General features: G+C 32.5%; 1 protein-coding gene across 1 annotated transcript; it reads right to left on the bottom strand.

Moving 5' to 3' along the window:
- Positions 1 to 1597: 1597 nt before the first annotated feature.
- On the bottom strand, positions 1598 to 15161 carry LOC132733479 (uncharacterized protein PF3D7_1120000-like). The gene is made up of 6 exons (XM_060720130.1): positions 15116 to 15161; positions 5535 to 5680; positions 4892 to 5050; positions 3924 to 4039; positions 3424 to 3526; positions 1598 to 2652 (listed from the first exon to the last, which is right to left on the bottom strand). The coding sequence occupies exons 1-6, from the start codon at positions 15159 to 15161 to the stop codon at positions 2470 to 2472; spliced, it is 753 nt and encodes a 250-aa protein (XP_060576113.1). The 3' UTR covers positions 1598 to 2469.
- Positions 15162 to 15963: the final 802 nt, after the last annotated feature.

Raw genomic sequence — 15963 nt, 5'->3', positions numbered from 1 at the left:
TCAAATACAGACTGACAAATCATAATGACAACAGTTCCTTATAAAGGATACACTTAAAAGACTATAAATTATTGTGTCATGGAATACCCATTAAGAAAAATCAGATATACAGAAATTACATTAAATGTCTCGTTTAAAAACAATTCCAAGCGCTTTTGAATACAAGTCACAATAAAGACTTGCCTAAAAGCTAGGTCAATCACTCCTACCTCAAAACTGTACGCTGTTTGATTAACACATTTTGATATTAACCCTTACTATCTTAAATGGGCTGGCCCATCATGTTGAATCAAGAAAATCAGCCGGCAGTACAGAGCCAGGTTTGATTGAAAAGGCTTTTGTACAGGCAGGGTCTAAGGCTTTTGTACAGGCAGGGTCTGGCCTGACAAGGCAAATGATCATTTATTCAAAACATCTAATTTAACTGTTAAAATACAAATACAGCACTTTAATATCATCTGCGAAACCAAAAGTCTTTCAGTAATGTAAATCTTGAATAACTTTGCAATAATAAAACAAAATGGAAGAAATCCAACAACTCCAAATGCCAAGCTTGCACAAAGGATTCTGGTCATAAACTTAAATAATTAAAGGCCCATTATGCCTCAAAAATGCCATCATTTTTATTTCGCAAAATCTTTTTTTATTTTTGGCGTTTTGTTACAGTTTATAAAAACAAGAGCTGTCACAGGAGACAGCGAAGCTCGACTAATAAAATACTGGACGCAGTAAGGAGGACAAAACTATGAAAGAAAAATCAATTATGTATAATTATGTATTAAGTTATAGTAAAAAAATAACATTTGTTAACATTAATTCCAAGATCAAGGGGAATAATTCTAGAAATAGTCATGCTAGAGTTATGGACCTTGTCACACAGCATTTGTGTAATGATAAGAAATATATATTTGAAGTTTGAAGTAGATACCTTAAAAAGTAAAGAAGTTATTATATTTCTTAAAGAAAATCCTAAGTTCAAAGGGAGATAAATCTATAAATATTGCTTCAAGAGTTATGAACATTGTCACATAAAATGTATTTGATGATTAGGAATAAGTATTTGAAGTTTGAGGTAGATACTTTAAAAATAAAAAAGTTATAATAAAAAATAACATTTTTCTAGTAAAAAAATCTAAGTTTATGGGGAGATAATTCTTGCAATATTGGTGCTAGAGTTATGAACCTTGTCACATAAGATGTGGATGATGATAACGTAAATATATTTGAAGTATGAAGTTGATCCCTTTAGAAATAAATAAGTAACAGTAAATAATATAATATTTTTTATGGAAAATTCTAAGTTCAAAGGGAGATAAATCTGAAAATATTGGTGCTAGAGTTATGAACCTTGCTACATAAGATGGGGAGGATGATAACGTAAATATATTTGAAGTATGAGGTTGATCCTTAAGAAATAAAGAAGAAACAATAAGAAATAGCATTTTTTTAAGAAAATTCTAAGTTCAAGGGAGATAAATCTGAAAATATTGGTGCTAGAGTTATGAACCTTGTCACATAAGATGGGGATGATGATAAGGTACATACATTTGAAGTATGAGGTTGATCCTTATGAAATAAAGAAGTAACAGTAAAAAATAGTATTTTTTAAGGAAAATTCTAAGTTCAAGGGGAGATAAATCTGAAAATATTGGTGCGAGAGTTATGAACCTTGTCACATAAGATGTGGTTGATGATAAGGTACATACATTTGAAGTATGAGGTTGATCCCTTATGAAATAAAGAAGTAACAATAAAAAATAGTATTTTTTAAGGAAAATTCTAAGTTCAAGGGGAGATAAATCTGAAAATATTGGTGCTAGAGTTATGAACCTTGTCACATAAGATGTGGTTGATGATAAGGAACATATATTTGAAGTTTGAAGTTGATACCTTAAGAAATGACAAAGTTATAGTGAAAAATATTTTACTGCACCAAAACTTTAATCTAAAATCTGGACGCGGACGCGGACGCCGACGCCGACGCCGGGGCGAGTAGGACAGCTCTCCATATACTTCGTATAGTCGAGCTAAAAATACTCATTTGCCATATACATAAACTATCCTCAGTTGTAAAACATCTAACATGCTCTTAATCCACTATCAAAACATTATCCAACACATGTTGGATATTTCTGAAAACTTTCTGAGGAATAATGTGCCTTTAATATTTTTAAAACTTCTTATCACTTTGTATAATTCCCATCACTCTGTAGTAAATTAGTAAATCTCTGGTTATCACATAAAAAGGTTAGACTGTACTGTAAAAAGTTACTAAAAATAACTTGTCAGTATCTGAAAACTTTTCTCAATTTTCATGTTTTTTGGCAACACTGCTTTCTAAAGGTCACACTTTCAACTCTTCAATTTGGAAGATACAAATTGTATGAAAATTCTTATCAGAGTAGCTTCCCTTTAATCATACTGAACCACTTTTAATGCTGGATGAAATTATTTACTTTATATATATTTTCATTTAGACGCTTTATAACCTTTTTTATCTGCAAACACTTTTAGAAGTTCATCTTGTTTTTTTAACTGTGACTCAAATTTTAAACAAAGTCCATTTAAGTCTTTAATAGAGGAATCTTTCTCTTTCAGTGATACCACAGCTTTCTCTAACTTTGAGGTCATTTCTTGACAATTTCCACACGTCTGAAAGATAACATAAATATCATTGTTTTTAAATCAGAATATGTATAACAACAAAAGGTCTTAAAGGGACTCAACTGACGTTTTTTGATGTCTTGGGGACTGGAGTTATTTTTCTGAGATTTGTGTACAAAGTCATGAAGGTTTGGGCCATTAACTTGTGTGCGAATTTAAGGTTGTTCCCTAACTTCATTTTTCACAAATAATAATTTTTTATTGTGCAAAATGACCCAAAAATTGAAATGCTTTGAAACGCTTTTCACTCAACTTCAGATAAGAGTGGCACAAAAAATTGATTTTCAATTTAATTCTTGGTATATATTTTTTTGTTATTTTCTGATTTTTCCATTTTAAATGCTTCACTTGCAGGGTTTTCCATTTTAAGTGCTTCACTTGCAGGGTTTTCAATTTTAAGTGCTTCACTTGCAGGGTTTTCCATTTTAAGTGCTTCACTTGCAGGGTTTTCAATTTTAAGTGCTTCACTTGCAGGGTTTTCAATTTTATGTGCTTCACTTGCAGGGTTTACCATTTTATGTGCTTCATTTGATATGTTTCAGATTTTCAAATTTTATGTTATGGTTAAACCTTTATTTTATTTTCACAAGAAGACCCAATCCACTGTCAGCCATATTCACTATATAATGAAAATTATATAGTGAAGAAAAGAAACTAAAACCTACTGACTTCAGAAAATAATTAAAATGTAGATGAGCATTTTATGACATGTGTTAAATAGAGTAACTCAGTACAACAACAGACACAACAACAACTTACTTTACTAGATTTAAATTGTTTCAGTTTTATACGAAGGGTGTCTGCCTCGTCTTGAATTCTCCCCAATTCTTTAGTTAATTCCTCAAGTTGCTGCTGACGTTCCCTGAAAACAAAATAGTATACAAAAATGTATAATACTATCTTAACCAACAGCCTGTTGGCTATGGCTGAATATGCCCATGAATGTGACGAAAAATGTACACTACGATCAGCCAGCACATGTCTTATCATGGTCTGCACTGTTCGCTGGTCTGTACTTTTTTTGGAATTTCCTGAACATGATAAATGGTTTTGTTTAGATTGACACATAGACATGTCCAATTTAAAATATTTGCCTTGTAAGGGTTAATGAAATACTGATAATCTTATTCACAGTGAGTCTTTTAAAAGACTATGAATGATATTTGTTATATCTGACTGGTTTAATCTGGTATATCATTACATCAAAATTACTAAAACTAAAGTATCAAAACGCATGTACACTGTACAGTTAAACATACCAAGAATTTCCTTTTAAAGACTCTGCCATTTGTTGTTTTAATCTGTTCAGTTTAGCATCCCTCTCAGCTATTTCTTTGTCTTTCTCTTCCACAGTCTCCTTTAGTTTTTCATCAAACTACAAAATAATCAAATAACATTGAATGACCATCCAAGTAAATAACTGTTCCTGTGAGGTACTTGATATTGGTATATATCTGTTTCTGATATGTACCTCACGGTTCCTGTTAGCTACCTGTTTCTGATATGTACCTGATAGTGGTAGATACTTGTTTCTGGTATGTACTTGTTCCTGGTTGCTACCTGTTTCTGATATGTACCTGATATTGGTAGCTACCTGTTTCTGGTATGTACCAGTTTCTGTTAGTTACCTGTTTCTGATATGTACCAGTTTCTTGTAGCTACTTGTTTCTGATATGTACCTGATATTGGTAGCTACACATTTCTGGTATGTACCAGTTTCTGTTAGTTACCCGTTTCTGATATGTACCAGTTTCTTGAATCTACCTATTTCTGGTATGTACCAGTTTCTGTTAGTTACCTGATTCTGATATGTACCTGTTCCTGTGAGCTACCTGTTTCTGATACGTACCTGATATTGGTTGCTACCTGTTTCTGATATGTACCTGATACTGGTAGTTACCTGTTTCTGGTATGTACCAGTTTCTGGTTGCTACCTGTTTCTGATATGTACCTGATACTGGTAGCTACCTGTTTCTGATATGTACCAGTTTCTGGTAGCTACCTGTTTCTGATATGTACTAGTTTCTGGTAGGTACCTGTTTCTGAATTGTACATGTACCAGTTTCTGGCAGTAACTTTTAATTTATAATTAGCAGTATGTACATGTTTCCAGTAAGTACACATGTACCTGTTTACAATAATTTCAAGTACCGGTAAGAATACATCTAAACTTTTTTTATTGCTTTGAACCTGTTTCTCAGTCAACAACTCTTCATACATCACATACCTGTTTCTGAGCAAGGGCTAATTTAGCCTCCAGGTCCTGCATTGTTCGAGCAAGTTCTTCCTGTAAATCAGATATTTTTCTGTTGGCATCTTGTAGGGAATTTTGTGTAGACTTGTGACCAGCAACTTCACTCTCATATAATCTTTTATAATGTTCCTCCTGAAAAATCAGTTATGATCACATTTAAAATATTGTCAACTTAGCAAATACAATTTTAACACAAAATGAATTTAAATGTTTACATATTGAGCCATATTGTTTTACAAAATTTTAAACCATATATATTCAAAACACATATACAGTACTGGCTTTATATGTTTGAATCTACATTGTACTACATGTACTTTATGTAACCCAAATCATACTTGTAAAATTTCAATGTTTTTGTGTGCAAAAAGATTAATATTGATAGTTGCACACATATAAACTTATCAAAACCGGTCACTGCAGCTCAATATTGGGGATTAATTTGGATAATAAATTTTCAATTGAGAAATTGAAATATTGGCCTTTGGATAGGTTCTTGGTCATTTCTCACAGTCTTCTATAGAGAGATTTTCTTTATATAATGTGACCCTTATTCAAAGGTGGTCTTTGCAAAGATATGACTGTATTGTTTATATTTTTAAGCAGTATTCAATACCATTTTCTTGTGTTCAGCAGCCATTTCTTCTATAGTGAGATCTTTTTGTTTTATTTGTTCTTTGAGTTCCTCTATCTCTTTCTCGAGATTTGAAATCTTTTGCTTCAATTCTTTAATCTTGGTCTGAAAATAGAGATATAGAAAGACTGGTTATTACAAGTATAATAAACTAAATTACTATAAGAAATGAAGTATTTTTGTCAAAGTTAAGTTGGTGTATTTTGAAAACTGCAGAATAATTAAATGATTTAATCTTATCTTATAAAAGGCAACACAGTTTTCATTTCAATAAGATACTTATGGTGAAAAAAAAAATCAACATATCCTGACTTTAAGTTGTAATATTTTTATTCTATAACAAATTCAATGCAAGTTTATATATTTATACATTTTCTCAAAATAACCGCTTTAAAAAAATAACAGGAGCAAAGGTGTTTTCTTTTTTCAGGACGTTTATTCATTTACCAATCTAATATTTTACTTTACCATAAGTGATGGATAGATTTATGCAAAATTGATTATATCAAAATTAAGACAAGTCAAAGGAGTTATTTTTATATAAGACATAATGTTTTTTTAGTTGTTTTACAGGCGCATATCAGTCAATTATGCACTAGTCAATTGTACCCCAAGGCCTGTCACCCAGGCACTGTGTGGGGATGGGAAATGATCCAAGGGCTTTAAGATGCAATAGTTAAAGTCCCCACTTATTCCCAAGTGAAAAGGGATGGGGGACAGTTGTTAAGATAGACTGGTAGTCATTATTAGTCACTTAAGAAGTACATATTTTCATCAATATTCATTAATATGCTAGTGGATATCTCATTTACATAATAAACAAATTAATCTCATTTACATAATATACAAACTTTATAAGTTTACCTCATTTACATAATAAAGAGATAATGACTGTACTTTTAGTGGTAAGCATCTACATGTGAACTCTCCCACTTTAAACGGGAGACTCCCACTTTCTGCAGCCATATTTTCAAAGATTTTTCTTAAAATAAGAGGTATTTTCACAATTTAAAGAAAACACCTCTTTTGATGTCAGAACTTCCTCCTTTGTTTATTGCAAATTCTAAAATCTCCCATGTTTGAAGAAAAATCTTCCACTTGATCATTGAAAAAGTTCACATGTATGGGTACGTTTGACTTCCTATGCTAATGGTTATTTGCATGGAAGTTTAACAACACTGAAGTCAAATTATTTCTGGACAAAAAATACAGCTTTCTAGACATAATGTAACTACAAATAATTATTTCAGATCTGTCCAGATACAAAATGAAATTTATCTTAAATATTCTGAAGTCAGTGAGCTATCTTTGTGTAATAATAATGCCATATTGATCAAAATTTTCTGACATGACAGGAATTTCAAAAGCAGCTCTGCAGTTGCCTTGTTAAAATACCTCACGTCATATCATAAATACAAATATGACAATATCTTACACCATTTAATACTTTAATATCAACATATCAAATATTTGAACGATCTAAAAATATTTACCAATATTCAAGTTATCTTAAAGAAGCATGGCTCCAGATTCATGCTAATTTTCATGAAAATTTTGAAAATGTAAATAAACAGGTAAAATAAAGTTAAGTTTACAAAGAAAGTAATTTACACATTGCATATGGCACTTACAATCCACAAAAACAACCAAAACGAGGTAAAAAAATGCAAAAATAAACAAGGTTAAAAAATGCAAAAATAGCCTTACTACCTTAATGGTCATGCAGTAGAAATAAGGTGCAAATAGTGCAAAATAAGATACTAATCGCATATAATATGCAAATTATTACTTGAATCACGAATCATTTAACTTTTCTTAAAATCTTACTTAATCTTAGTTATTTTCATCAAGTCTGATTTTCTTGAAATATTTTGGCTCATCTGGAGGCATGCAGCTTTAATAAAATGCAGGAACCAAAAATACTAGTTTCGAGCTAAGACAGCTCGCATTATCATAGACTGATCAGCATCTATACATATACTACTGAATACATGTATTAAAATTTTCAACCTGATACTCCCAAAATTGATAATGGACCATTCCAAAAATATAAGCTGGACAAGTCCATCTATTAGGATAAAGGTAAATACAAACCTTGTGAACATATTCTCGATTATCCTGTTTACTTGGTAATTGTTTATGAATGATCACTGTTTTACTTCTCTTTTTCATATATAACTGACCCTTTAATCTAGGCAACACATTCCCCGTAGCTAGTCGCTTCCCTGTGACTGAATTCATAATGTATTCCTCTCTATTTATAATTATACCATTTATTCACATTAAAAATTGCTTTGTCACTAATAGCCAAATTAACAGAATGCAGTAGACAGTTTTTATATTATAAATCAATTGCTAGACTTGTTCCAAAACATCAAAAGTTAAGGAAGCTACATATAAAGTTACGATAATCAGAACTATGCCGCTTATTGATTTGTTTTGTCCCCTACATTGTCCCAATATGACATTGGTCAAGTACCAGTTCACTCCATGAAAATGCACCCCTATTCACCTGTACAATTTATTCATGTAAGATCTTATTCTATGTGTCTGCTTTGTTGAGGATACCCTAATTCATTGATTGCCAATTCAATCATACTCAAAGCATACACTTTACTTATCATATTCCATCATTGTTACATTATAAATATCCGCATTAACCAAATAAATACAAAACTTAAATTCAAATTTTTGTTTTTCACATATTTTGTTTCACTTAGAATCCCTCGTGTCTTTTCATAATGATACTCATTTTTATTCATATTCCTCTCAATATAATCAAAAATATTTTTTCTTAGCTCTCGTGATTTGTCAACATAATTTCACATAAAACTACATTAAGCCAAGTACATAAAAAGCGTTTTAAGTATATTATTCAATTATAAAATGGATTAAGAGTTGATATAATAACACTATGGCATGATATTAAGTTATTCCAATCCTTTCAAAGTTTGAAAGTATTAATGTATCAGGTGAGTAACCACATGACCAAGGGCATTAAGTCAAGCCAAAAGATTTGACAAGGTTAATTGAATTTAAAAGATTGATTTTCCATCTTTGCTTTTATCTGTTTTCCAATGATAGTCAATATGTAAACCAATTATGGACAATTTTGTTCATACCAAATATAATCTATATTCATACCAATTATGGTCAAAACACATACCCAAATCATAGTCAATCACAGATCAGATGTGCATATAGTCAATCACAGATCAGATGTGCATACCAATCACAGTCAATGTGCTTTACAATCACAGCCAAATTGTGAACCAATTATAGACAATGTGCATACCAAATATAATCCATGTTCATACCAATTACGATCAATACACATACCCAAATCACTGTCAATCACAGATCAGATGTGCATACCAATCACAGTCAATGTGTAAAACCAATCATAGTTGATTTGTAAACTAATTACAGTCAATGTGCATACCAATCATACCCAATATGTATACCAATCCCAGTCAGTATGTAAACCAACCACAGACAATATGCATACCAATCATAATCACAACCATCATAACCCATACCAATCACATTTCATACCAGTCAAAATCAGGTAATATGGTACCAATATTATTGTGTAACAATTAAAGTTAATATCAATCAAAGGTTAATATACTTACTTCAGTATCAAATAGAAAATATAACAGCTAAAATCAGGAATTCTACAAGATTTACTGAAATATCAATCACAGAGAATACATGTACCAACACAATTCACTTTACAATGGTAACAAATCACTGTGTAGTGTGTATAAAATCACAGTGTTACCAACCATAAAGTAGACAAACACTCTGACTGGTATAAGTGAGTCAGTGCTGTACCATTCAAATCATTTACCATGTACTTATCACACGATGCATACTAAATCACAACATGAATCAAATCACATTCTGATAAATTGTATACCAATCATATGGTATACCAATCACAGCAAAATACCAATACAGGTGCATTGATTTACCTTCAGATAACTGCATCTTGAGCATGGCTTTATCCAAAAAATTATACAAAAAATAAAAATGTTTTCATTTACAATAAATAATGCCATTTTATATTCTTATATCAGTAACACTTCACTCTATCAATCAAAATGGTAAAAACAATAACTGTAAGAAAGTTGTAGAAATTATCTATTAAATTTAATAGACTAAGATTAATTATTGCAAATTGTTTCTATTATATATTAGCCTATAGAGGGCTTATTGTGAGTTAATTTGAATTTAATTCATTCATTATGCCATAATTATGTTCATCACATACCCGTTCCGATTTTGTGACTCCGTAAAAAAACTATATTGCACGGCCGTGCATATATTTTGATGTGACGTCATTTTGTTACACAAACATAGTTAATAGACGAGCTAAATGTAAGCGTTACACTTATAATAGGCACGGCACGTCAATGGAAAATGTTACTTTTTCACTTAAAACACTTTTTGGGTATGTGATACATAGAATATTAAATTCGTGTAAGTCTAATAAAAAATTTATTGAACTTGTTAAATAAAAGAATTTTATGCTCGCCAGAGGCTTGCATAATATAATTTTATTCAACTTGTTCAATAACTTTAGTATTAAACTTACACTCATTCAATAGCCTCTATTCATAATGCCATTTATATCTCAATTATGTAAGCCACCTCCATGTTCATCAGTTTAAATTATCTTTTGATATAATAATTGAGCCGCGTCACAACAAAACCAACGTAATGGGTTTGCAACCAGCATGGATCCAGACCAGCCTGCGCATCCACGCAGTCTGATCAGGATCCATGCTGTTTGCTATCAGTTTCACTACTTGTTATAGGGTTTGTAAGCGAACAGCATAGATCCTGATCAGACTGCGCGGATACACAGGCTGGTCTGGATCCATGTTGGTCGCAAACGCATTATGTTGGTTTTGATGTGACACCGCTCATATATTTATTGCAATCTAGAAAACACTGTTTTAATGCCAACACCAGTGTCAAACAAACACTTTTCAACAATTCATTAATTGGGTCTTCTACATCATTATAGTATACAGAAATGGTTGAAAAAGGAGAAGTTGTAATGCAAATTTATGTACTTACATATTAACACTAAGTCTTAGCATGCTAAATATATTAAATCGAGCTGTCCATTTTTCAGTCTGAACAAAACCATTTTCCATTTATCCGGAAAATTTCCAAAGTACGAACATGTGCACTCATTGTACTGTCCGAATAGCAAACAGTGCAGACCACATTCAGATAACCTCAAGGAAAACTGTGAGAACATACAAAACACAGTGATAGCCATTTTAGAGAGTTCCTACTGCATTAAAACCCAATGCTCACGAAATCCATTGATAGGCCTTATCACAATAAAAACCAGGGCGATAGCCTTAAGGAATACAGTAAAGCTCACACAACCTACAGTGATTGCATTGCAATGCTTTTCATATTTCGGTTATGTTATGATTCTTGAACAAGAGCTGTCGGTAGGACAGCAACGCTCGACTAATCTTAGTGCTTGATAGTAAAAAAAAATGCTTGATACAATTACCTCCTCCAGTTTACAGGTTGGGGTAATGATTGTGAACAAGTGTGCAAAGTTTCAAAGCCATATGTCAATGGACTTTGAAAATATTTGAACTATTACAAAAACTTTAATGTAAATTCTAAGTCGAAAAAGGGGCATAATTCTGTCAAAATGCTTGATACAGTTACCTCCTCCTGTTTACAGGTTGGGGTAATGATGGTGAACAAGTGTGCAAAGTTTCAAAGCCATATGTCAATGGACTTTGAAAATATTTGAACTATTACAAAAACTTTAATGTAAATTCTAAGTCGAAAAAGGGGCATAATTCTGTCAAAATGCTTGATACAGTTACCTCCTCCTGTATACAGGTTGGGGTAATGATGGTGAACAAGTGTGCAAAGTTTCAAAGCCATATGTCAATGGACTTTGAAAATATTTGAACTATTACAAAAACTTTAACATAAGTGGTTACGCCGACCCAGACGCCGACACTGACGCCGACGCTCGGGTGACTACAATAGCTCTACTTATTCTTATCGAATAGTCGAGCTAAAAATGGGGAGATGAAATGATCTCAGAGCCCAGGACCACCCTGGTAAGTTACTGGGATGTTCCGGGGGAAATTATTGTTGCGGTCACACTAATATCACGGAAGCACTACAGTAATTCCCAACTCATCACCCAGGACCATCCAGGCAGAGCCCATGTGAAGCTTTTTATTTAATATTATAATTATGTATTGTTCCAGAACAGAAATTCATGATGATTTTCTGAAAAATCCTGATGCAAGACTAGATAAAACGGAAATGGTAGGGGTTTTAATACAAACAAGTGAAATCATTGCAAATTGTCGTGATTCTTTTAAAATGAACCGGGCTTTGCCGGGGCTCTACTGGGATCAACCATAGCTCCATCGTCATCTTCCGGGGCTCTGCCGGCATCCTCCGGGGCTCTGCCAGCATTCACCGGGGCTCTGCCGGCCTTGACCTGGGCTCTGCCAGCATTCAACGGGGCTCTACCATAGCTCTACTGGCTATATCATGCCCCGGATTATCCCTGGTTTGTGCCCGCAGAGCTACAGTGCTTCCCCGGTGTATCCCCAGTCATTCCTGGCAAAGCTTAGGATGAAGCCAGCAAAGCTATACTTCTTGGATCATACCGAACCACCCCGGTGATATTAAATATTTTATTCCATCTGGATTGAATGCTGGATGTTTCTGGATCATCCCGGACGTTGCCGGCAGTTACAGATGTACTCTGGTTGTTCCCTGATCACCCAGGACGTCTACTGGGGCTCTGCTGGGATGTTAGTGAGACTGTAGCTTCAAGTGTCAAAAAATTGGTATACAAATCTTGGAGTCATGTTATGCCAAAAAACCTCAGTGGAGTCCCTTTAAAGGTTAAATTGCATTACCCTACTTTGTCAAAAAAGAGCAGCAAAAAAATAACATTAACAGTAAATCTTATTTAAAGAGAGTTAATCAAACAATTCACCCTAGTTTTATATCATAAGGGCAGATATGAGAACTTCAAGCTATAACATTCTTTTCCACTTCAGATCTTTTTCTTAAATAAAAGATGACATTGCAGAAGTGTTTACATAACACAAAATATTTTTATGAGTACTTTAAAACGTAACAACTCCAGAGAAAAAAAAATTCTATACCCTGTTAACAACTGCTATGTAACGAATAGTAAAATCTAATTCACACTTTAATCTTAAATACCTAACCTCCATTTGTTTGAATGGCAGACAGATTTATCAAACACAAGAGCGTTCTCTTTGTTATCGACATAAATTTTAAACGCCTTTTATGTTGCAATGCTTTTTAAATATCCCACCTATATATCTTCATTTAAGTGACACAAGCAATAAATTTCCCGCAGTTCAAATTAAATTTATTTACTCATAATGGTAATTATCAGATAATTATTTGGTTTAAAGAAACGAATCAGAGAGTGCCTACAACACACAGTTACAATGGCTGACTAAATTTAACCTTCTGAATTTCTTAAAGGGTCTTCAACAGTCCAGTTTCCATTTTCTGACCTGTCTTAAATTGGTCAGCCAATTGTCTGGCTTGTCTGGCTATATACTGATGGCATTGCTGATCAGTTTCAGTTCAAGGAAGGCTAGGGTTAAGCATTTTGATGTTGAATTGAGTAGATTTTAACATCAATTCATTAATTAACATAAAATTTTTCAAAAAAACCCCAAAAACCTCACTTTGATAAGGCTGGCATTGAGTACAGGGAAAAGTTAGAGATGAGAAATAAGTTTACATTTAAAGGAGCTCCACTGAGGTAAAAAAGCCTAAAATATAAAATTTGAAATTCTTACATAGATCAAGTTCAGCACTTAAAAAAAGAAAAATCTGCAAAGGATTAAAAAGAAAATATACTCGAAAATAAATCAAATACCGATTTTTTGTGTGATTCTTAACCAGATTTGATTTTTGTGTCATTTCGCACAATGAAAATAGCAATTATGGAAAAACGAGGTGAGAGAATGATTTTGAAAATTTGCACACAAGTTATTGGTCCAGATCTACATCAAATAGTACACAAATCTCGAAAAGTATTTCCAGTCCCGTCATGTCAAAACACCCTCAGTGGAGTCCCTTTAATTGTGAAAAAATATAAATGTGGTAACATAGAAAGAAAACAGCACTGTTTTACCACCTGAAGTATATTTGTCCATGGCAAACAGCTTTGCACTTAACAAGTTTTAGTTAATTATTGCAGTAAGAAGACCTTAGTACAAAAGCATAGCCTTTTTTAAGGAGGACGGGAAAAGTGGATTATTAGGATTTATTTGGTAGATCCCCTCTTAGTTCAACTTAGTAATTTATTCACTTTACTTATTCAATTAAAACTTAACTAGAAAAGAAAATCTATAAAGCAGATTTGATCTATAATCTGGTGAAAAACTTTAATTTATTTGTCCATTCACAAAAGGTTTGTGTTGTAGGTTGTTTTTTTCATTCAGTACAAAATGGAAAAACAATTTTAAAGCTGCCCGCACTCAACATGACTAAACAAATTTTTCATTCATAAATTAAAACTTATGGGTATAAAGTATAAAAGAACAATAATAACAGAAATTTAATAATAATAATGATGATGATGATGATGATGATGATGATGATGATGATGATGATGATGATGATGATGATGATGATGATGATGATGATGATGCTGCTGATGATGATGTTAAAAATACTGATTGTCAAAATCATTTAAGGAAAGGGCTCCTTCCTCTACCTGTGAAAAAACAGCTCTGAATTCTGATACTACTGTACAAAAGAAACCCAGTTCACAAAATTAAACAAATCAACGCCAAGGTGCTCCATACCAAGTTTAGAGTGAATCTATAAAAAAGTTGCTAAACAACATTTGCTCTTTTTATTTTGTGTGTGAATGCAAGATGTAAACATGTGTTGATATACAGTCAAACCTTGGCAATTATATGACTTTTAGAAAATAAGAAAATTCTTATATCTTATTACCATTCTGAAACTAATTTTTTTTTACAAATTGAATGATTTTATTCCTAGTTTGACTGTAGGATTTGAATAATTACCTTGAGACTGAAGTTATAAGTAAACTTGATTTGCTGAAGTATATTGTAATAATTGGTTAGTTATTGTGAACAATTAGAACAGGTGCTTTAATTTATACAAATTTAAATTTGATTAAAAATCTGATTTAAAAACTTTCAATCACGTTGACCTCTGTCAACAATGAATGCCATGCAAGTCACTAAGTCTTCATCGCTGTGGGTTCAAATCCCATCAGGAACTTTTGCTCCTTTCATAGGCCAATGGTTCTATTGAGGTGCCCACTCATGCCTGAAATATGTACCGAGGGGCAACTGAGGTCTTCCATGCTGGAAAGTGGCAACATGACCAGTCCTGTTATGTTGGTGTGGAATAAAACTTAACAAAAAGAAACTTAACGAAACTAAACAAAACAAAACAATTAATTTTGTCTGGCACCAAAAAGAAAAGAAATAAGCCTTTAATTTAAAAATTTCTCAAGTTACCCTCCATTTCTTCTTCAACATCCTCCGTTACTTTTCTCACACCCATTACCCACCCCTTCTATGATTGAAATGCACATTTCTAAGATGTAAAATGATATCATCAATTTTATCTCTTCAATTTGTCCCCATTCCAAATCATCTGCAAACGATTTTGTTTGTCAATACGGAAAAAAAAAATCATGATATACAATTACAATAACAACCTATCAATCAAACGGTTGCACCTGAAATTTCCATGGAAAAACATTTAACAAACAATTTTCTTTGCTGAACACAGGAAATTAAAATCGCATTATTTTATAATCAATATCTCTGCTTAATTGAATATTGACATGAACATTACAGTATCAATCTTAACTCAATGTTTTCTGGTAAGATATATAAAAGACAGGTGATACAGATAGGAAAAAAATGTATAAATTCCTTAAATGTACAAGATTTCCATGTTGAGAGCAATTTTTTTCTCTTCAAAACAACCTGTGGCTCTCTGAAGGGAAAAATATACATGTTACGATGTAGCACTATGAATTAGGAAAGGGAGAAAATCTGAAATCCAATTAATGGAATTTACCCACACATTTTATATAAAATTTTCATTTTCAATTCAATTTAACATGCATGGTAAACAGCAAAGGCTATCTAGAGGGACAGCTTTCTGTCTTTCACTAGTTTCAGTCAATTAAAGTTTTTAAGGATTTTGCAAAACCCATGGAACCTCGTGGATGAGACTCATCGCAGATGAAAATTTGCTCAAAAACAGCTTAAACAATATTGCATGGAAACACAGAAAAAAATCATTATACCAGAAAAGCAAATCATACAGAATTTCACAGCAGTATGATTTTGGA

This window comes from Ruditapes philippinarum, unplaced genomic scaffold (genome assembly GCF_026571515.1).
Source record: "Ruditapes philippinarum isolate M1 unplaced genomic scaffold, ASM2657151v2 ctg842_1_1_1_1, whole genome shotgun sequence".
Taxonomy (NCBI): domain Eukaryota; kingdom Metazoa; phylum Mollusca; class Bivalvia; order Venerida; family Veneridae; genus Ruditapes; species Ruditapes philippinarum.
This window is presented reverse-complemented; position numbering and strand designations above follow the sequence as displayed.